This window comes from Achroia grisella, unplaced genomic scaffold (assembly GCF_030625045.1).
Source record: "Achroia grisella isolate CSIRO2021 unplaced genomic scaffold, CSIRO_AGI_Agris_v1 utg501, whole genome shotgun sequence".
NCBI classification, from domain to species: Eukaryota; Metazoa; Arthropoda; class Insecta; order Lepidoptera; family Pyralidae; genus Achroia; species Achroia grisella.
Genome location: NW_026712897.1, coordinates 157,991 through 182,720, shown reverse-complemented (window position 1 = coordinate 182,720; position 24,730 = coordinate 157,991). Strand labels below are relative to the sequence as shown.

The 24,730-nt window shown below is 31.4% G+C and overlaps 1 protein-coding gene across 1 annotated transcript in view; it reads right to left on the bottom strand.

Annotated features, from left to right (window-relative positions):
- LOC131846116 (protein O-mannosyl-transferase Tmtc3) overlaps positions 1-24,730 on the bottom strand; it is a 157,286-nt gene that overhangs the window by 4,875 nt on the left and 127,681 nt on the right. Inside the window, exons 2-6 of the mRNA XM_059195342.1 lie at positions 21,669-21,805; positions 9,793-9,874; positions 3,916-4,015; positions 1,793-1,908; positions 63-280 (exon numbers count right to left, since the gene is read on the bottom strand). Coding sequence (XP_059051325.1) covers positions 63-280; positions 1,793-1,908; positions 3,916-4,015; positions 9,793-9,874; positions 21,669-21,805 — 653 coding nt within the window. The remainder of the gene's footprint in view (positions 1-62; positions 281-1,792; positions 1,909-3,915; positions 4,016-9,792; positions 9,875-21,668; positions 21,806-24,730) is intronic.

Here is a 24,730-nt window from a genome sequence, read left to right as displayed (position 1 = left end):
ATGGGCTATTTTTTGCATTTTGAATGTCATATAAGTACGAATAATTATTAACTGTTTCATACCTAGCTGGTGGTGGTGCAGCTCCAGCAGGATTGTCAAATCTCGTAAAGACAGGCAGCTGTGCACCCATGACATGTAGTCTAGCCGCAAGCAGCGCCAGGGTTGCACAGCATACTGTGGTTACGCGTCGTGCCGCCTCGCCACAGGCGCAGCCCCAACCGGACCCTTTGCCCCAGGCCTCTAGCCATGACCATCGGCTTCCACCACCCGAATTACGACGCTAGGGATATAGAATTTCGGTTAAGAATAATATCAGCTTCAATCCTTTCTGTTAACATAGTAGGAACCTTCTGCCCGTCTGGAAGAAGCTATATGGCTACTTTAGTAGTCTCTGATCTACATGCACAACGGCTCAAAAGAGAGGCTTAATGTGGAAATCAGAGCCCCAATTACATTATATTACTACTGGATTAGGAATCAATAGATGATTTTATTAGTTAGCGGTATATAGCTTCTAGTGCCGAGACAGTAGCTCTGTCAAAAATAATTTATAAAATTGAGCAAACTAACGTCCGGTATCTTACATATTTTGAACTAAATAGATATTATTTGGATGAATTTTGTTTTTGGATCAATTTACATGATGAGCAAAAACTTGTGCTCACCCATCGAAACCCTAGCAAACTATGAAACGGAAATTATATTTTTATATTATCTTACAACAAAAACACAGTAAACTTGGTAGAAGGAGGAAAGACAACCAAAAGGCAACGCAGAGGCAGCCAGCCTCACAAAAAGTAATTTCCATTTACAAAGCTCTGAAACTGGGTCGCAGGAATGTCGAGTATTGAACTCCGTTCTCGAATGGATAATGTTACTATTATTTGAGCAAGTCGCACGAGATACGACTCTAGCGTGTGTAAATAAAACTGAAATGAAAGTTACAACATAATATAAAAAAGTTGCTCTTAGTTGGCGACCCATCTGCTGATATAAGCCGGCACGAGTAAAACGTAATACTTAAAGAATAAAAAGAATATGTAAGCATCACGCGAGAGAGCATAGGGAATACGGATTATTTCTACTCTGACCTTTTGTTGTGAGTTGATTGGGGCTGGGACCGAACTAGAGCTACTTATTAAGTATACACATTATTTTTCATGACCGAACCTATTGATCCGCAGTATATGCAGGACAAACTTAAAAAATATTATGTCATGCTATAAGGTGAACTATTGAAATAGACACAAATGCTGTTCTATATTCGTTGGATCTGTAACCTATATAGTGAGATAAACATGCCAAATGCCAGTTTAAATATAGTTAATATCTGAAGAGATCAGGATTTTTATTGAACCTGAAGTATTCCCAATATATACGATAACAAAATAGAAAGACGATTGTACAAATAAATAATCTAAATGTATATATAATTAATCAATTGGAAAGTGTCTATTTGAAACTTCACATTTACCGCTTTTACTAAAAGCATATGAAAGTGCGTACGTAAGTACCTACATATTTTTTTTTTATCTGCCTGTCTGTCTATTGTACGTGCTAATAATTTTGAATCGGTTGGACTGATTTTGACGGGACTTCAACTCGCAGATAGCTAATGTTATAAGTTATAAGGAGTCACTTGATTACTTTTGTTTTATAAATTTAATTTATTTTAATAAAAAAAACTTCTACGCCGTCGAAGTCGTGGGTAGCAGCTAGTACAATGTATAAAGAGTAATATTAGATATATACACCGAAAATATTACAATATATTACTAGTAAAAAAACTCACTTTTTGGGCCACGAAGAGCTCATATACTACACAGACACCAGTGACGGTGATGCCCTGCTCTTTACAAAGCATGGCAATACCAACACATGCCGTGCACGCTGCTACATAACGCCAATCTGTAACAAATGTAGCACTAAGGTTGAATGTCTTTCTTTAAAATTCGCTATTTCATATAGGAAATTTATGTTGTAATTTCGTATATTCCAGACACGTAAGTTGAACATATGTAGCTTACATTAAACAAACGGTACTATGTTTGTAACAAAATGTAAAATAAACTGGAATCTTGGATTGGGTATTTGTATTTAAACTGAGGGGATGTAAATAGAAGTGTAGTGTTTAACCAAATCTAGGTATAAATATAGTATCGGTTGGAACATTGAAAATCGAAGTCAATTCCAAGTATCGGCTTTTAGTCTTTGATTGAACTGAAACAGAATCTTTCACTTGAGGCAGTTGTCTAGTTTCTAAGTTTCCGATGATGTAAGTATCGTAATATTGCAGTAAATATACACATAATTTCTGTTATAGACTTCATGGTATATCACTGGCCTCAGATAAACTACTTCATTACTATACAAATACATAAGACCTGTTACAATTAGTGTTCTAAGAAAAAATACAATACGGTTAAAATTCAATTTCTAACATTCTATATATTTATTATTTTATGTATTCGAGTAGATGCCAGTAGCGCTCTAAAAATAAAGACAAGACTAAGACTTCTACAATCATGTATGTACTTATCATGTATGTATACATATGTATCTACTAATAATATTATCTAACACTATTTTTTCTAATTCTCATATTTACTTAATAAACTTATAACAAGGTTTTAGTCGGTCAGTTTATTTATTCAGGAACAGAACACCCCTAATTTTGCGCTGAATAGGAATTCGAAACTTTCATCCTACACTAGACATAAAAAAATACTAAGCAAATATTAAACTTACAAGATATGTTTTTATTAAATTCCTTTAAGCTATTGGTTACACATATTTACTAAAACGTTATTAAAATATCCTGGTAATAATATTAAGTGCCCAGTAAATTATCGATTTCATAGCTAGCGTGAACTAGAAGATGATTTATTTTATACTAACAAGGTTGTTGAAGGGGCGGAAGTTTAAAGTATCTAACTTCGCCTTGACATAATTCCTGTTTAATCCTCATTATTTCAAGATAGTTGTACCTCTTGGATTACTTGAAGTTCTAGAAAAATCGGCAGGCTGACAACTGTACTGGCAGATATAATGTGCCTCACATTATATCTGCTGTCAAGCAAATCCTTTAACGTTGTCTTTAAGTAATAAGATATAGCAGTAAAAAATTACAGAGCACGGGGTTATGAAATCGTCGTTTTCAAGAATATCAATGTATGTCAGGACATATCCTTATGACATGACGTGGCTCTGTTCGTAATAATAATGCTTTATTTGAAATACCGAAAAATTACATTTAATAAGGAGCAATACATAACAGCGAAGTTGGTTGTAGGTAATCAAATAGTAGAAAAATGAGTAAAACAAAATGAGAACCCTGATAAGCTAAACTAGGTATTACACCTGTATTAGTAGTATATACTAGGTTTCTCTCAGGCAGATCGTCAGCTTGTTTGCCTTTAGAATTACAAGATAAAAATTTCTTGCTAGACGAACTGGAAAACGATCGTACTTGTAACGTATAGGATTTAGGATATGATCAACATTGTTATTTAAAAGCTAACAATGTCACGGTTTCGTTCCACATTGTATATTATAGTCAACAAAGTCGTTGTACATAACATTCAACAAGCAATTTTCAAGAAGGTTTACTTGTTGCTGTTTGACAATGTAACGAACTCGTTAACTCCAGTGTTTTTTATTGGAAATTGTTTTTGGTAACTTGTATATGTAATATATGTTAAATTGTAGCATTTTTATTCTTTTTTTATACATATGGTACTTAATTTTTATTTTCTACTGCAATTCTCTTTATTTTTAATAAGGTGAACCTTATTCCACATGGCTTTTGTTTTCTACCTTATTCTTGCTCGCTCTCGGGCCGGATTCTACCTGTACTTACTTTTCGTTCGTTGTCCATTTCATGTATTATCGCTTCATACAATCTCACATACATACCTGTATATCTTCTCCTATTTGCTGCCCGTGCGTAACACAGAAGGGCTCCCAGAAAGAATAGTGAAGACAGCATTTCTGCTCTGCCCACCACTCCAGTGACCTGTAAATAAGAAATAATCATAGAACAACATTTTGGTATTTGAGGAAAGTGAATATCATTGCTATAGTTTCTGATTCGTAAACTCTTTCTATTTATAACTCTGAATAGAAGTATAAAATACAAAAGATATTTAATTGAAATCAAATTCACTTTTGTATTAGTAATGGTAGGTATTAAATATTAGGTATATAAATATACACCTATTATATTTATATAATAATATACCTATATTTATAGCTATAAGTATAATAAATACATATAATAATAGAATAGTCTTTAGTATATTTGGTATATTTTTTTAATTTTTTTGATTTTTATATTTTAATAGCAAAATAGTATACCGAAATAAAAGTCACTAAGAACACTTAATATGTTTTCGTATAGTATCAGTTCTCATAATTCTATTCCATAAGAATGTCGTAATAGTTGTAAAATTAGAAAAAATCACTATATCAAGCTGTTTGGCCTGTTTAGTAACAATAGATAACATATTATCCTCCTCTTGTAGGTTGAACACTACTGTGGGATGTTCATGGGTCGATGTGGTGTGATTATATACCCTATATAAATATTTCCCCGTGAACATTAGTTTTCGATAAACCACCACCAGAACGGAAGTTAGGAATTTTATAGTTTTGAAAGTTTGTTGGAATAACATGACGTGGGTCTAACTAGGAATTTAATAAGGTTAACTTGAAATTTATTTTAGGACAAGCATCCCAGTGTTCTACAATTGAAACTCCATTATTATTTCTTAATTTCGATAAAAACATTAATAATAATATGAATTTATCTCTTTATTGATCTTTTATATTTAATACTAATGATAAATGATTATTTTAATACGTATATTATTTCACTATTAATATTAGGTGTTGAGTACATGTACTCTGATCTCAATATTCATGAGTTCTAAACTTTAAATGTCAGTGCATTTCAGGAAAATTTATGGGAAAAGAGTAATATAATTTAGGTACAATTTTTCAAAATTTTTGTCATTAGGTCACAGCTATATGAAATTACAAGATCTTTAGTATTTATTTCAGATGAATTACCAAGTTTGATACTATACTAAAATATACTTATTATAATTTAGGAAGAAATGCACTTTAATTTAGAAACAATACTGAATATCACAATAGGCGTAGGTATAACTTCGTGTTTTAACTATTCTAATGATGTTGGCCTTAGCTAGTCTTTACAGCTTCACCTAGAACATTACGTAATAATGAATAAAAATAAAGTGATATAATAAAAATTAAACAGAAGATACCCTTTCTACTATTTAATACTATTATAACATGAACTATTGTAACTATGTCTTTTCTCTTCTTTTGGCTCCGGTACTATTGTAACTATGTAAGATAGTATCAAAAGGTATTCGAAATTTAAAAAACTATAACGAACCATAGACAAAATATAGACAAACAATATTGTTTATATTCCAATATAAAGAACCTTCTTTTCGAAATGGTTTTAAAAAATAAATGGATTTGAAACAGCGGTAAAATCGTAGACAACGCGAGTAAGAGCGGCGCCGACCGTGCGACATAACAAGCCAATAAACATAGTACAATATAGGCGGCATTAGTAAGACCAACGTGCCTTCGCCTTGAGAACCATTATAAACTGTATTTCTACAGAATATATTCACTTAGTCTGATTACAGTAGTCAGAGAATAAAATAGTTCAACTTTTGAAATTGGAAAAGAAAACCTCTGTTTTCCTATTATAATATTCTTACCTACATGTTTCGTAGCTACGGTTTTGTTAGGAAGACGCTAGGATATAATACCGCCATAATTGGTTCTGCCTTTTTTTAAAGTAGTAACCGTTACCATTACAGAAGCCTAACATACCATGTCTCATATTTTGTAATGTCACTGCCTATTCTTACTCTTTATCGACATACAAAGCAAGCTGCTTGGTGGATAAAATAGATGAGAATGAAGTACCCACGTAGAGGACTTGGTATAAAGTCGACTTCGAACAGCCTAACCTTTCATTCATTAGAATTTTATAGAAATTAGAATAGAAATAATCTTAATTAAAATCATCTAGATATCACAAAAACTCAGGAGTATTTTTTTCGTTTTACTGTCACATTGATGATGATTAAGGGATATTATTTTAAAAACAATATATTGCGTTACCACGCAACTACAACAAAACAATATAAACAAGTAAAATAACGATCTTTGTAATACACTAACAGCTTAAAACTTGAAAAGAATAAAGTCCAATGTTATGGAAAATTGCTGAAGATAGCAAAGAGATCGAAGTAGGATTCAAACTTCGAGAAATGTCGAAGATAAAGTCCTTCTCTCTGATACTTTTAATTGCACACAAATATATAATAAAACGTTATTTTGTTGTGTATCGTTTTCCGAACTGAAGATATTACGAACATAATGCGCTATATAAAATACGGCCTTGTTGAAGCGACTGTTTCTAATTGGAAAACGGTCATAAACGGTGAACTTTAAAGATCATCAAATTTACAGCTGACTGGACGTAAAGCTGCAATGTCGTTGGTACTTGTGTGCAATGCGATAAAACCGAGTGGCTACTGCGACGGATATCTTTATGAAACGTTAGTCCCGAGGTGGAATTACTTGGATATATTTACTGGGGAAATAAAATGGCCTCAATAACTCCGATTTTATGCTTTTGGATATGTGTAATTTGAATACATTTTATAAATTAGATCAGAATTCTAATATTAACACATACATATATTTTGAAGGAAATACAATTTGTTTAGTACATTTTGTTTACTAATTTCGTTTTTCTACCAAAATATTTTTGTATCAAATTACTTTGTTTCACACTTCGACGGTCGAAGTACTTTCTGTAATGGGCAATTTGTATATATAGTTTATATCAATGCTCTTTTACTCTACGGTATATATGTGAATATTACTGGCAGAAATTAAAAAAACAAAATATGCCAGACAGAGTCACTAGTAGTCAGACAGAGACAGAGTAACTAAAAGTATTTTTGAATGCACGTACAATATTTTACAACGAATATTCCAATTTCAATTTTGTTATAAAATTCAATCAATATACCTACAATTGAAGAGCAGAGAGAGGGAGAGAATTTTTAGTAAATGTAAACTTTTTTCAATTTTATCCCGAAATTAAAGGGAAAAGCGATTCTATATAAATCTATTTATCTATTTATTTATTGTACAATACAGTGTTACATTGATCCTTATTGTATAATATAGAAACCTAAACACAATTTGAGTTTGAATGGAAATTACATAACACGACAAAATATAAAGTGTTTAGATCAGCTTTGGTTGGTTTGCTATCAATACAAACATGAAGCACAAGGTTAAATATTTGCTTTATATTAGGAAACACTTGCTTCATTTCCCGGCCAATGGACGTGAACAAACCGATTCAATTTTAGTATCGCTTTTCGAGACACCGTTGCAGAAGCACTTTTCGTAGAAAGGAATTGTGCTGTTAAACGGTGACAGAGTGGCCTGTTACAGTTGGATTTATACGATGCTATATAAAATGCTGTAGAAAGAGTTGCAGTCACTACATGCAGTTGTAAACATTCTGTACAGGGATGCCAACTATACGAGGATCCTAGTAGAAGGCCTTTGGTACGACGCCATTTTCATCCTCATACAAGTTAGTCCGAGATTTACAAGTACTAAAATACAATAATGTGCCAAATTAAGCTAATATGCAAGATTTTATATCTTCCTACGAGGCTAAATATTTAAAGCTTAGCACCCCTGACTTTATATATAAAATTATTAAGAACATAAGCACTTCGCGTTCATTATACAGGGTTACTGGTAACTTCCTGCCTGGACGTGATAAATGCTATCAAATCAATAGCTTTCGAGATATTTGAATTTTAAAGGTTTTTTGTTTTTAGTAAGGTAAATCAAGTTTTTTGGTATTTATTTAATACAACTATAAAAAAATTACAATTGTAATTTAAATTTATGAGGAATTTAGTAAGTCTAGTCAAAAATAATATTAAGAGGCTAATGATATAATCAGCTATCTAAATTGGTATTAATAATAATAGCAAAAACGGGAAATAAAGAAAAAGGTAAGTATTACTTGAAGTCGAGGTAAAGTTGCATTTGTCTAAATAAGTTTTCTATTGTTTAGTTTAAGGCATTTTTGTACCTGCCTTTGGAAAATGATAAAATATAATAGTTAGACATCTTGCTCAAAATGATCTCCTTGATTATGGATGCAAGTCGATAAAGCAAAGGTTAAGCCTTTGCTTATTATTGCTACATTGGCATAACATAATAACATAAGTATGTTATTTCTGTATGAAAATGTTAGTTAAGCTAGGAACACATTAATGGTAGAATGTACATAATTAAATTAACTATTTTCTAATTAAAATGTTTTATCGATATCCATGGTTATTTCTACAAAAATATTGAGTATTATACAATATTCATTATATCATCCATATACGAGATATTGTTATATAATGTCAAATACTTGACTGCTCATTAAATTCTGATTGGTCATTATATTCTGATTGGTTTTACGAATTATATATATTTGAAAAATATTTTTTTTTAAAAACCTCGTAGACAGCAAAGTACAATAAAATTTGAACTTGTAATAACATAGCACAAATAGTATGGTCTGCTTTATATATTTGAGAAATAATATTTTTTACGAATTATACATTTTTTCTACTTTTGTCAAATAACCTGCTGTACACATAATGGAAAATTAGCGTCAGTATTTTGTCATTGAGTTCATATTATATGCTTCTAGTTTTACCATGTCATTCCTTAATGTATCTATATTCTTACCTCTGATGATATCTTGCTTGTAATTACACTTTACTGACTATTTTACTTTACATATTAATGCTTTTCAATAAAAATAATAAAAAATGGTGAAACCAATATACGATTTTGAATGCAAAAGTTCTTAATGAACATCAATAAACGGAACGTTTCCAAATATAGCTGGTCGAATTTTTCCCGATAAATTGAAGGTAGGCAAAGTTAATATAACAGAAAGATAAAAATATCTGTCGGCGGTAATTCTATTTAGCCGATTAATTTTGTGGACAGATATTAACTGAAATTTTAAATGCTTTGCAGAAATGGCAGGCCATTCATGAAACCTTTAAAAATTTCAGTGGAGAAAATAAAAATGTATTCTTATTCTATTGCTACATTTATAACGTACATTTACATGAAATGTAATTTTAAATCAGGTCCATTTTGGCAATTGGTAAGATAAGATATTATAGTTACATAGTAAACATTATATAAAGCTATTAAATATATATTTAATAATATTATTATATATTATATATAAGATATACTTACATCCTAGAACGACTAATAAGTTGTTGTACAGAAGACATGTGGGCGTATTATTTTTTATAAAAACTTGGTAGACAGCAAAGTACAATATAATTTGAACTTGTAATAACATAGCACAAATTGTATTGTAGTTTGTTGTTGTATATGTACTCGTACTATAACAAACCAGAACAAGTTTACTTATTTACAGTCTTATTGTTGGTAACTGTTTCCTAATAGTTTCTAAAATACTAAATACGCCGCAGAGATTACTCTTGAAGATAGATAACTTTGAAATAAGTTGTGACTAGGGAGATTTAACTGATAAAACATTTCGTACACACCTAAGTGGTTAAAAGGACATTTCTCCAAAACTTTTGGTAAGAGATTTGAAGGTCATAATCTCAGTAGAAATGTTGGGTTGTTTCATCATTAAACTGTAATAAGTTCACTTACCGCTTCTGTGTGTATGGGATGTACAGCGAACAAGATGGCGGCGACGAAACTTGCGAACTCTGGCAGAAACATTGCGCACACCCTGCAACAAAATAACTGGGTCACTCCACTAAATGACTATGTGCCACGTGGGCTTACAACTCCGCAGGCTTACAACCCTGATAGTATAATGCTCTCATTTATCACCAACAATAATATCAGGGATATTAATGAAACACAATGTAAATACCATATTAATATAACACGTACATTATAATATCAATTTATATTGAGAATAAATTTTCGACCGGCATTATTTAAGAGAAGTTTCTCATTTTTACTCCATTTTTGGGTATACGGTAAACTATTATTTGTCTATTTTGATGATTCTTTTTACAAGCAACATCTAAATAATACTGCATACCGCGGCGTGACTCGCGTAATTTAAAGTGAAATATTCCATAATTATCATCGATTGTTATATATTATAATTATATAACTACTACTAACTAACATATATAAACGTTTTACATATTTATAAAATTAGTAGGAAGGAATAGAAATATCTTAGTACATTTGAATATAATTTTTAAATTTATTTGGTTACTACATAATTTCTGTTAATATGCTTAATTTATCTCATACCATCTACATAGCCAGGGCGTAGATATATATATATATATATTTTAAAATGTTGGTGTTACTTTGTGTAACTTACCTATTCCAGTGTACGGAACGGTTATTTTTGTTGTGGAACTTCGCCTTCACTATCTTCAATTAATTTAGCCAATGGTTAAACATTACGTTACTTTGCTACCAATGCTATCGGTGACAATAACTGGAGAAGTTTCTAGCAGCGCCACCTAGTGGTGGATAGCTGTCGGAACAACATTTAATTGAGACTGACGCCACGAAGGTGCCCCAACGGCTAACTTCTGGCGGAATTAAGGCACTCGTTAGCGACTTTTTGCGGAATTGGCGAAATCTCTTGAGAAGTTAGCAAAAAAACGTTAGGTAGTTTGTTCGCTGACTTAACGAGCTTCTGTAGGAATTCGGGATGCAATTACGGTATATTATTAGTTATTTATCGCCTGCTATATTTAATAGGTTAGTATTTTATTCTTCTGGTTACTGAGAACTAAAGTTTCATTTTCAGGTAAATAAGTATACTTTTGTTATTTTAGTCTTATTTGAACGTGGATGTAATAATCTAAAGAGCTCAGGTGTTTGAATTTATAGTGAACATTGTATGAACATTAATATTATGTTTGAAATATCAATGATATATAAAGGTTTTTGAAATTGGGCAAAATCTGACCCAAAAGTATTTCTACAAAAATAAAATTTTGTGAAATTGTTAAGTATTTATTTTATGTAGTTTTTATTAATCATGAGCTTAAAAATTAGAAGAAAATATTAAATCGTTATTCAGTGAGCATGTATAGAATGTTTAGATAAAATAATTTCAATCAATAAACAAAACAACCAATATTAATATCCGAAACATGCAATAAACTTTTGTGCCGGCGAGGCATTAAACCCGCGACCATCGGAAGTAAGGCGGTGTGTTAAACCGCTAGACCACCGAGGCCGTCAAATATACATATATTCGTAAACTTGATTATATCGAATAAAACGTAAAAATGCTGTAGTTATTTATTTTCCTATATTTTATTATTATTGTTTATGAAATCAATAAAAATGTCCGAAAACTTATTATAATAAACCTTAATATATTATTTTTCTTTTTCATATTTTGGTCTGAATCCCTTTGTCTGCATTAATGCGACATATATATATTCGTAAACTAGAGATGTTTATATAAATTTTACTCTATTTTTTTCTGTAGGCCGTGGGTATAGCTGCCCAATGACCTTTCAGTGTCCATGAATATATATGACAAAAGCAATTGCATTACTGCCAGTAAATATGTATTTCACGTTTACATATTTTGTATGAAATGTTTTGATAATTGTGGTGTGAGACACATATGCAATGTGTTCGTATTCTAAGGGATGTAAAAGACTTATTACAACTCCTCCCGCTGTCATAATAATATATACTTACGATTTGTAGGCAAAGACAGGTACAATAAATTGTAGCCGTTCTAAAGGTACCGTTCATATTTTGTTTGTATTTAAATGTAATGGAGCAGACAGTGTGTCTACCTCGATGATAATAATAAATAAATGAATAACCCTGAACAATTAACATAGCGCCATCTAGTCCCACGGTAAGCAGAGCTTGTGTCATGGGTACTAGAAAATTTACAATTTAGATATTTTTTTTTGTAAATAGATACATAACGTACATAGAAAACACCTAGACCGATACAAACAATCATACTCATGAATACAAATGTTTGCACCGTGTTAGGAATCGGACCCGCAACCATCATAAACCGCTAGACCACCGAGATGGTCCAACATCGGATAATGTATAGATAGTTTACTATTTGTTTTATTGATCATCATCAGTCAGACATTTAAAGCATAGTCTTTGGTGTCGACTGGATTCGTTAACTGTTAACAACTTTTGGCGTCCATAACACGATGTTGAATTCGGCAAACAACCATAGAATATTCTGCGAGGTAATAATACCATGTTGTCGGTTGAGACGATGTATATTACAGATGATAAAAGACTGACAAAATGTACATAAAAATATTGATCTTATATACTAAATGACAACAGTACATTAGACACGGCAGTGTACGGCTTAGTACACAATATTGAATATTTCTTACTTGCCATTATTAAATGCAATTATTATACTGATTTATCTAGGTAACTGTATCCCATAGAACACATCTTCATTTAGCTATATATACTTAATTGTTTCTTCACTATTCCTATCATGAGAGATGATGGCGAAAATACTGTCGCCAAACACAATACGTCGGCGTCGTAACGAGAAACTCTTTCCAATCTCACTAGATCCTGTTTAATAACGCTTTTATCTACGTACATGATTAAATTCACAAAGGGTGTATCGGTTTTTAAAGCGTCAACCTGTTTACAACTCCTTCCTATACTCCCTCTGGTTCTGTCACTTCATAATTGAAAACATATTTTTAGCCACCCACGTTACCGACTTGAATCTCTAAATCAAATGTATTAATTTGGATGTAGGTACAATCGTATTTCCGGTCCTTGTTTTGTGAAATGGGGTTTGTTAAATATGAATGATTTTTTATGGGGATATATAATGGAGTTCAACTTTTGTAGCAATGAAGTTTAGCGTTCATAGTTATGGTATGAAATGATAAGTAATATGGATATTAAATTTTCAAACAATTTGTAAATCTTAAAGAAATTACTTGAAAAAAATTATATTAAAATAAACAATAAAAATATTTATATACGTTTCTTAGTAGGTAATGATATATATGTATATTTTGATATGAAGATGTTATAAATACATTAATGTTTTTAAAAAAATCATGGACAAAATACTAGATACAAGCTAATACATCATTCTGCGGTCGCGACCTGACGCGCTCCTTTTTTATTTTCGATTTAATTTTATTTCAGTTATTTCAAATTAAATTTTTCTGTGAATTGTTATTTCCGTATTTTCATGTCGAAAAACTGTTTTCAATTTACAACAAAATGGATCGATGGCCTCGGTAGTTTAGTGGTTATTTAGCGCACTCTTCAGTTCCGATGGTCGCGGGTAAAAACATCATCATCACCATCAAACAATGGAACTATGTACACCTCAGAATTCTGTTATCAGCACTCGCTTTGCTGTGTTCCGGTATGTGTAATGTATTTTGTCATATCCATGATTCGGAGATTTGTAATACATTCGTTGGTTACCAATTGCCATTAGAATTGCAATCCATTCCAATGACATAAAAAATATCACTCTTCAAACCGGAACACAAAAAGTCAAGTCAGTAGATATAAATGAAGTATAGGTACTGCGTAAGTTGAGCCTTAATGATTTGTTGCTCTCAAAGCTAGACAGGAGGCTTTATTTGCGATGTGTTCACATGCTAAAAGGTTGTATAAAAGCAAGTCAAAGTTGTGCTGTAAGTTGAACGTAACTAACCGTAAACTGTTCGGAACATTTCACACTCTTGTTTGCTGTTGCACTCAGTGATTGTTTAGTGTAGATACATACTTCGGCGTTAGCACATGCTTACCATCGTTTTCGTCAGACTTTACAAAAGGTGTATTCAATTTCAAATTATTATATCTATCTTACGGATTTTTGGTATCAGTGAAAAGGTTTTGTTTTCAAAATTCGAAAACTTTACATGGCAAAATTAACTATTGAATGCTTGCTTTACTATACACTTTTTCTGTTTCATTATTTAAACATAAAGTTTTTTTTTCTTTTCTTCTGGCTCTGGAAATATAAACTTTATACTAAAACATTAATGCAATTATTATAAATTCTAAGATTGAGAAAATTATAAATAGTATAATAATACTATCACATTCGTCTAAGACATAATTTTATAATTATGCAAGTACCCACACATGAACCAACTAAGACCACTTTGTATCCTTAATTGCTACAAACGATATCAAACCCCTTATCTTATTTAAGCAAATTAATATAACAATCACAGCAGCACGAAAATCGATGAAACACGAAAGTATATTAGAATTGAAATAAAATTATTGCTTTCAAAATGAACTTACAGCAATAATTTAGTGAGCTAGCCTATTACGTCATAACTTGGGAGTTTTAATTAACAAATGGCTTAATTATTTCGCAACAACGATACTCCGCCATTATGAGTAAATTAATTACCAAATGTAATTAATTACTCACATGCGAAGATAAGACAAAGGGCCGCTGTAATTAAGGACGGAGTTATAACATTGGCTGCTGTACTAGCTATGAAAAACTAATTTAACTGTGCGGTAAAAAGTTCCCAGTTGCCAGTAGTAGCCTGCCGCTTCATTCTGTTTCATTGCATTATGAATTCCCATCCCAGGTATTAATTGTCTTGTCTCTCCACCTTGAGATTTAATTTTATCGCAGAGTAATATCATATCTCATAAAACTTGCAGAATTATAATTGTTATTTAAAACTAGAGTTTCAATGGTACTTGCATGGATTCAGCAGGCTTTACAATAGTCTGGGTAACTTTTCGACGAGGTTTGTTTGTGAGGTTTCATTATTTTATTTACGTTCTATTAAAGTTTGAAATGATTCTACTTCGTTGTGTATTTTTGATGGGGTGAAGATCGTCTGAAGGATCTCTTACTTCTTGACATTTGTAATGGATTTTGGGATCATGAAACATAATTGGTATTTCAACATTGTTCAAGGAGCATTTGGACTTACAACTTCTAACAAAATGTGAAATAAATTATGTGTATTTTATATAAATGTATGTAACTTCAAATTAACAGCTTCTTACTAAGTTCGTATAAAATATATGAATATAAAATACTTGTATCGTTTTGGATAAGTACCTCAGAATTGTTATCATTGGTAGTAATTAAATAAGAGAAAAAAATAATTGATCAATGACAGATGATTTCCTTTTTCATATTTTTTGAAGCAAAATAAGAAGGCTTGTTAAATAACAGAAAAAAAGCTTACACTTATACATAATACGACTCATATACCTATTAAGTACAACATTTATAACTACAATAAGAATACTAGAAAAATAATGATGTAGAATGCATTAGCGTAAAGGTAAAATTATCAAATACGTCTATTTATCTATATAGTGTTTTTATAATAATTAATCGGTTTAAAACATAATACGTAGAATAGCACACGTTTCTAGAAAATGCTGTAAGACAATGCAGTTGTCGTTATAATGTTGATTCCTAAACCGCACAACAATCGGTGTTGCCTCGTTGCTTAAATTTCAATTTGGCGTACATCCAGAGGCAGTCAGACGCCTAATACGTGGCATATTGTTACTCTGTAATAGACCAACAGTGAATGAAGTACAGTGGCACTTCTCTACTGTTCTGTTAGTAAAATTAATATTACTTGAATAATAATTTCATTCATATGACAAAATATACTAGCTGTATACTCTATTCTATGTAATGAAAAACACATTACGCCGACCCAAAATAAATGTGATAAGAAAGAAGCAGATGATGATGTCTTTATTCTATGTACGCATGTATTTTTTAAAATGTTTATCAAGTATTTCTATCAATTGGTTAGTCCTACGAACACAACAATAACACAAGGTGGTTTAGCTTCGTTCTTGGCTTTGTGTGAATTCTCTAGGTTTATTGTCATTATTATTCCGCGATGAGTTCGCGTACATTCTATAAATACATCCTATTTTACTCACTGACTGAATGTACCTATCTGTGAAGGGGGGTCGGGGTATTGTAGAATAGTAGCACCATTTCCAGCTATATATAGCCATGTTTGGTATACCTCCAAGCAGCTCTACATGACTGACGTGACTTTATCCTTCTATAAGCCGCGCAATCGGATTTCATATTCATTCATACAAAAACAATTCATTAAAATATTTTTGAATTTATAATCAATACAAAAATTAAGTCAAATAATTTATCTTTATAATATTAGCATTAATAACGGTATGTAATGAAAAAATAAGATATACTATTGCCATCTAATTATATTTATAAGAAACATAAGTGACATATCCAGGCACGAGCTACTTAATAAGTTGGCTCACCTTTTGACTGCTTAAATTTGGCTGGTAATAATGTCGGAAGATAAGCGGTGCGTGATCTACATACATGAGCATATTCTGGCTCTGAGCAGATTCGAATCGACCAACTTGTCGTATATTCCCGGCGAAATCGCTATAAACGATAACAACCTTATTAGGTTCCCGCTAAAGAAAATGAGGCACCATTTTTGTCATACGTTATTTTGTAAATAAGAGTTTTTGCATGCACGGGCCGCAGCCACTCATGAATTCAAAAGTAATTCCATTATAAGTTCGCAGTTGGTTGAAAATTTTCGAGTTGCAAATAATACGAGGGGCCTAAAACTTTCGTTTCATACACTAATGTGATTGGAGTGCGCGGCACTAAGCATATTAGAACTTTTAAGTGGTATAAACAAGTTGGCAGTTTTCATAGTTACGAGTTCAGTTCGTCCACGATATCTGTTGGTCGATGATTGTTTATATCATAATAATCTATATATATTATAAGACAAAATCTTTATCCGCGTCTGTCTGTATGTTCGTCAAAATCTCAAAAACTACTAAATGGATTTTCTTTAAATTGGTTGAAATAACCGTGCGAAGCTGGCTCTGGCCACTAGTATGAAATAAAACAAAAACTATGTAGTTAAAATCCAAAAAGCTTTAAAGGTGACTGTTATAGTACAGATGATTTGAAATAAAGTAACTAAAATTATAAATTATCTAGTTGTACCCGTAGTTTCACCCACGTTAAATTTATAACGTATAAGTTATTCTGATGTATAAGCTATATTATAGTCAGGTTTCATTAAAATCCATTCGGTATCTACTTTTTGTTGAAATAGTAACAAACATTCATCCATCCACCCACACTCACAAAACTTCGGCGTTTATAATAAACTAGCTGTGCTCACGGTTCTCCCCTATGAAATTTATAGTCTGTGGTATTCTGATGTACATATAAGCTATATTACTGTAATGTTTCAACAAAATCCGTTCAGTAGTTTTAGCGTGAAAGAGTAACAAACATCCATCCAGCTATTCATCCATATTCATAAAGTTTTGCGTTTATAATAATAGCAGGATTATAGAATTTCATTACATATGGTTCTGGAAATATCATATCGTCTCCAAACCAACACAATTTGAGATACGGGTTGACATTTTTTTTACCTATATATTACCGAACTAACAATGTTGTACCATGACAAATAAATTACAAATTAACTTTCTAAACACTATCCAACCGCTTATCTAAACTATATTTTGGAAGTATCGTTCTCAACTATAATGAGAGCTCGAAAATCGATAACGGGATTAAACTGGTAAATTGGATATTGAACATAAGCCGGGATAAGTTCGTGGTGGACACAGCAAGTATTTGTAATTAGCAGTAACTAAGAGGATCGGGGACGATGTCTGATTAAAACTGGCTTAACTCGAGCAGTTTGCTGCCATCTCCGCTGCACGTTTAAAGCAGTGTTGCCACCTTTGTGGTTTCACCGCTAAAACTGGTGGATTTTGGATTTGAAATCCACCACCCTCTTTAGTGTTTAAAATTTATTTGTGCTAAGTAAAAATTGGGCAGGTTAACGGTATTTCTACAGATCTTCCGTTGTCTGTCAAGTATAAAATAATACAATTTAGACAGGTATTAGATATCGAGAAATGGTAATCGATTTTACAAATGTTGGATTCAAATATACATATGTGGATTGTCAAATGTTATGTTCAACGATGTTGATATTGCTCAGTGCCTTTGACTACCCCATTAAGGATAACAGGATATAAAATATAGACTATATATTTGAATAATAAATATATAGTCTCTGATTGAGTCCTGTAGATTTTATACAATATCTTTAGAATTGTTGTTATATATTTGTTGAAAGAAACGTCTATAACAGCTTCATGGTAATTTAATATCAGTTTAAATAAACACTTAATATATAACTTTGGAGCTTACTTGAATAAATTTACAATGTGGCGGTATAGGTCCAACAGAAATTATTAGTATTTTAACAGATTTAATTTTGGATATGTTTTTGCTAGTAGTTCTATTGTTTACTCTTCTGTATATTGTTTTATATTATGTATGTTATTTAAATGTAGAGATGGAGAATGTCTTAAATGTAATTAGCTGATCAAGATATGGTTATTTTTAGATCCCAACAACTGTTCGGGAAAACCGGATAAACAACTTAGACCCTGAGAGTTCGGTCTACAATACCTAATTAACTTTGACTCTTCCAAACGTCTTTGGTTTTAGCGTTGGCGTGATATGTTCGTGACTTTTTGTTATATTTTAGACAATTAATTAAAAAAAAAAGAAGAATGAATATATGTTTATCCGGCTAGCTATTGTTGAGAAGAACTGGCAATAAACTCAACTGGTACATTTTTTTAGGTTATAATTTATGTAGTCAGTTTCAAGCCCTAAATATTATATAGCATTTAAGTAGTGTGCATGTCCAATATTTCAAAAATAAATAATTCCTTGTCTGAACAATTAGCATAATACAAGATCCTCTTCTAAATAACTCATCTCTCAGTCTCATAATCACATTTACAAAAAATATAGACCTTTTCGATTGTATTTTGTTAAATAAAGCTGGAATGTTAATATTCATTGCTCATAGAATACACAGCGTCTATATAATATTTTAGTAAACTGTTTTGCACCACTGTAAATATAAAATAAAATTCCTATACCAAAATTGTCATCTCATGAAAACATCAATAACAATACACTTGGATTAAGGGAGTCTCAGAAGCTCTTAGTGTTATTTTTTCTTGCTCCAGATTCCGGATAAATATTTGAATTGTGGAACTGGTGTGGAAAGCCACTATTGTACATGAGATCTATTTTGATTCGACAAAACACTACTAGACCTGGCTTAAATCTTGAAAATACATAGTAAATTCATATATGTTTGCGTCGATTTCGACGGCCAGTGTTGTGAAGTAATGTATTGTGTAAAAATATTTTTATATGTAACTGGACTACCAAACAAGCTTATGGCCCAAGTGAGGCCGTAGACAAACGTTACCTACACATAAACAGCACCACCTCATTATTTGATGAGGTGGTGCTGTTTATGAAGGTCAGGTAACAATTTGGCCTTTGATTTACTGCTAATCTCATTATTTATTTACTACTAGTTGTGCAAGCGATGTTCCGGAAATTTATAGCCTACGTGTTATTTTGATCTATACGTAATTCTTGTGAAGTTTCATTAAAATTCATTCAGTATTTTTTTGCGTGAGAGTAACAAACATTCATCTATCTATCTATTCATCCACACTCACAAATTTCCACGTTTATAATATTAATTATAACTGAATTGTTTTTAAAGAAATAAACATTTTTTCATTTTCATTAATAAGAATGAGCGTCGTATTTGTTGTCTTGTGGTGTATGTTGTAATAAATTTATTTTTATTCTTATATTGACATAAAGACAGTCAAAAGAAGAACTAGAAATATTGTCATTAAGTTGGGGGTGACCTGGAATATTGGAAATAGACTTAAAAAATAACCTTGTAGTTAACCCAAAATTGTCTGAATCTGTCATCTAACATGAACTAACCAATTGGATACTGAGTTTTTAACCATGCTGGGTATGTAAGCTGACGATTATGTAGATTTTTTTAATTGTAAGAAGTACAGTGGTATAGGTGGTAAAGTTAAATATAAAAAGTATGTATCCTATTAAAAAATACGTACGTACGTATGTAGGTGCTGTTTTAGTTTTGTCAATCATAATCATTCATTTCTTATTACCGGCTAATTTTTTTAAAGTATATGTAAAGGTTGTTTAGATGTAATTTGGAGACGCTTTTTATTATATATAGTAATAAATAGTAAATACAGTAAATAGAAATATAGAAAATATAAATGGTTAAGTGAGTAAGCAAATCGGGGCATATTGTACTGAATAATTAAACGGACTACGACTGAAATTACTGGATTATTATTGAGTCCTAACAATTAAAAGTTTCTGTATTCAATTAACAATTAAGGTTTTACGACACAGCTGCTCTACTAAGTGACTTCTGACTAACTTTCATTTACATTAATATTAGCTTACACTACTGTTAAAGGTATCTAACGCTAAACTTACGCCTGTACTTTTATAAAATTATAGATATAAATAATGCTTTTTTTTAAAACACCTACATAGTATACATAGAAACTCCCGGACCGATACCAACAATCATACTTATGAATACAAATTTTTGCACCGTGAGAGGAATCGAACCCATCGGAAGTAAAGCGGTGTGCTAAACCGGTAGAGGCCGTCGCATAGAGTTGTCAGTAACAACAAAATTGTGACATGTCTACAATTTGTATAGCTCATGATTGTATTCGAGAATTGTGTGTAACTGTATTGTAAATTTATTATTTTACCCATATTTCCCCTTGTATTTACCCTCTCTTAAGCATTACGTTGCATGTGCCGAGGTGTGAAGAAACAATAGAGATTGTTACCGCGTCAGTTCGGACATGCAATCTACAACTTATTGTTTTGTTTAAACGATATTTATATTCTAGCCAAGAATATTATTAATAGTTTCTTTTTGTTTGTTTTTATTAAAATTTAAATATTTTAAAATTTACTTATTGGTGCTTTGTAAATAATAAAAAAAAAATACTGAGTTATGTGTTATTTTATGTAAGTAATGGTACATCACTTAATAGATTAATATTATTTTCTTAAATTTCGCTACCATTAAAATGTATGAGACCAGAAATATTCGGTTTGAAATTTAAATAACTTAAAGATCTTGTATAGATCTTAAAGAATTAAACACCTAAATTTTCCTCCGGAATAACTTTATTGACAGATGAAAAACCGTACAAAATCCGTTCTGTAGTTTTTGACATTATCACGAAGGTACATATAGAGAAACGCAATAAGGACACTTTGTTTTATAATACGTATAGATTAAAGTCGTTTATGGCATTAAAATCATAATAGATACAAAATTTACTGCCTCGGTTTTCTAGCGGTTTAACACTCCGCCTCACTTCGGATGGTCATTTGTTCGATACCTCGAACGATGTAAATATTTTTATTCATGAGTATGATGGTTTTGTAAATGGGTGTTTTCTGTGTATTACATTAAATACATAATATACATAGAATATACAAAAAACAAAATATTTTCTTCAGTTGTACAGTACCGATAACACAAGTTCAGCTTACCTTGGGACAAGATGGGGATGTGTGAATTGTTTAAAATTATTATTATTATTGGTATATTCACCTATAGTATAGAAGAGAGACGAGGGCATGTAGTAGAAGGTTGACAAGATGGTAGCCAGCAGGCTGGAGACCATGGACAGCATAGTTCCACCTGAAGGTGAGTACTGTCAACGGCCGGTACGACTTGTGTGACTGCTCCTGTAAATAAAAATACAATATTAGTTTCATACTAATAAGTAGGGAAGGCAGCATAGGGCTTACCCGATGGTAAACGATTACTATAGATAACGATTAATACAGTTATTTATATTTTAATTTATATATATAACATTTATAGTTATCCATACTAATATTAAAGTTTGTCTGTCTGTTTTATCGTCAAGATAGACTATAAAATAGACTGAATTACGAGGACAGACACAGGTAATTCAATCTGCTTCAGTTTCAGATATAAGATAGCCTTAATATAACAACTATCTAATATCTGAAACAAAAATAGACAAAGTCACAGTAAACAACTAGTTATATATGAAGTAATGGAGTATAAAGTACAAGTCACATTATCATGTAGCCAGGAATAGAATAAAATAATTACATATTGTTAGAAATATACGTTTGTAGGTAGGCATTAAAATTAAATTTCTACGAGCAATTGACAATTATGGATTGTTATTCCCTTATTAAGTCCCGATGTTCTTAATTTCCCTATATACCTTCACGGCTATAACCCTAGATGGGATAGTTAGAGGCTTTATCTACAGTTGATGTCGTTAGTAGTGAAGTTAAAACTTAATATGCCCCTATTTCGCTGAGTATATTTTGAGCAGGGACGAACCTATCACCGTCACTTTTATTTATATTGTTTCGTATTGGTGTTTCTATCACTACGACGACTACGATATAATAAATTGAAAGATAAAGTTTTTTGGTGTCGGCCAGAATTAACCTTACAACCTTTGCGGTTTATAAGTAGGGTTCAACCACTAAGCCATGCTGATTGCCTAAAATAAATATACGTGTTTATTTGTAGTTACATAGAATTTTTACTACAATGACAACATTACAACAGTGTTGTAATTTAAATAAAAAAAACTTATTTCATGGTTGTTTACAATTTATTATTCCCATTACAAATAATATTATCACGTTTATATACTGTGAACAAAATTACAATTAATTACACGTAATAATACCACGATATACTACACGTGCTTATCCCAAAAAAGCGCTTTTACGACACGAGTTACGAACAAAAATGTTTGTGTGTCATAAACATGATTCATAGGCGAGCAAAATTAGCAAGTGGAACGGCAATATAGCTGGGCGCTTCTTTAAATGAAATTCCATGTCAGGTGGGTAGCTAGTGCCGTAATGGGAGCGCATTTATCAAACATAACAATATGGGGGTGCTAATAAATATCAGTTGTCGCAACTTCCGAAATCCTATAGATCGTTGTATACGACGTGTTTATAACGTTCGGGGTTCTGTAGCTATATCGCACAGTTAAAATTTCTGACTAAAAAAATTTTGAAATTAGTCTTTAAGGCAAATATTTTAGAGCGGATTTTCGAAAGTTTGTAAATTTAAAGTAGGTACTTTACGAATACTCATAAATTAAAAATTTAAAAAATATATTTTAATTTCATAAAAAAAATTAGATTTTAGATATTATGATTTTGTTCCACTTTATAGAAATCTTCCCGATATTTTAAAAGTTTGTTTCCATAATCGTAAGCTTTTAATAATATCACAGAATAGCTTTATTATAAAGATATTAGGTTAAGCTATTTTGAGTATATTTTATTTTAATAAAGAAAATCAAAATTGATCTATATATAGGATTACATTGTATTTTAAATATAATTGAATATGACTAAGATTTTAATAAATTAAATCTAAGGTATTGCTAATTTTCAAAGGTCCTAATTATTATTAGGACCTATAAAAACAATCATAAATTTCAGCTACGTTTAATATTGTGGAAACGATTTCGGAATTGTAAAAGGACAATAAATCCATTGTACAAACTTCTAAAATGTTAGTTATATATAATTTATTATTATATTCAACTTCTATTATTGTAGGTATAATTTAATCATGTAACTCTTTTACCTGTACCAAGGAGAATTAATGAAATGAACTGAAACCATTTTCTTTTAATACGTCTAAACTGTTTCATTTCCCTTTTACGTTGCTGAAGCGAGACGCAATTAATCCAGCCGGTCTACGTACTTACCTGAGGAATGTGTAATATGGAATTCAGGTGGCATGGCCATCGGGTACAAGTTTAACGGCTGACTGAGGCAGGTCTGTGTGCCAGTAGTGAAATACTTCATGTGGTTCTAATTTAATGAGGACCGCGATTCTCGGATATCCTATTACCAGAATTATATTTATTTTATTATCTACATTTTTGTCTGCTACAGTTTAGATAATATTTTCTATGTATGAAAATATTTTATATAATTTTTGTCGAGTGGAAAATAGAGATCTTTACATAAAATATAAAATTACTCACAAAAGTTCTCCTAACAAACTCAGAAAGCACTAAGACTACCCTATTCGTTAATTTTTTTAAATTTTTATTTAAAAGAAAAAAAAACTGGAAAGGAAGTTGCTTAAAGCTGAGGAAAAATTAAATTTGAACGAATAATACACAGAGCAATTATCAGTGATTATTGTTTCTCCAAAATTGCGTAATGGTTTATATAATTAAATAAATCATTGGAAAGGAAGGGAGCGTAACACACTAAAATGTAATACGGTGTACAATTCAAAATGACGCAACCCCCTTCTGCATTGTGGGCCGCATTCATCAGTCACACCGAAACAAATTGATGGGTTATGATAAATAATAGAGGGCGACATGGCGGCACGGCGCGGAAGCAGGATCGTGTCAGGCTCGCCGTCGTGGTCATACGTCAAGTTGAAATGCTCCACGCTTTCCTATTTTGGCATTTTCGTATAAATTGTTACAACTTTTAATTTTGAAAATAGAATGCTATTGTAACAATAATCTATTTTGAAATTAATAAGTGTAATAAATACAAATGACCGTTGCGTGTTCGAATTTGTTACTTTATGAAATATAGTTTTTAACAAAGAATACAGATTAGGTTAAG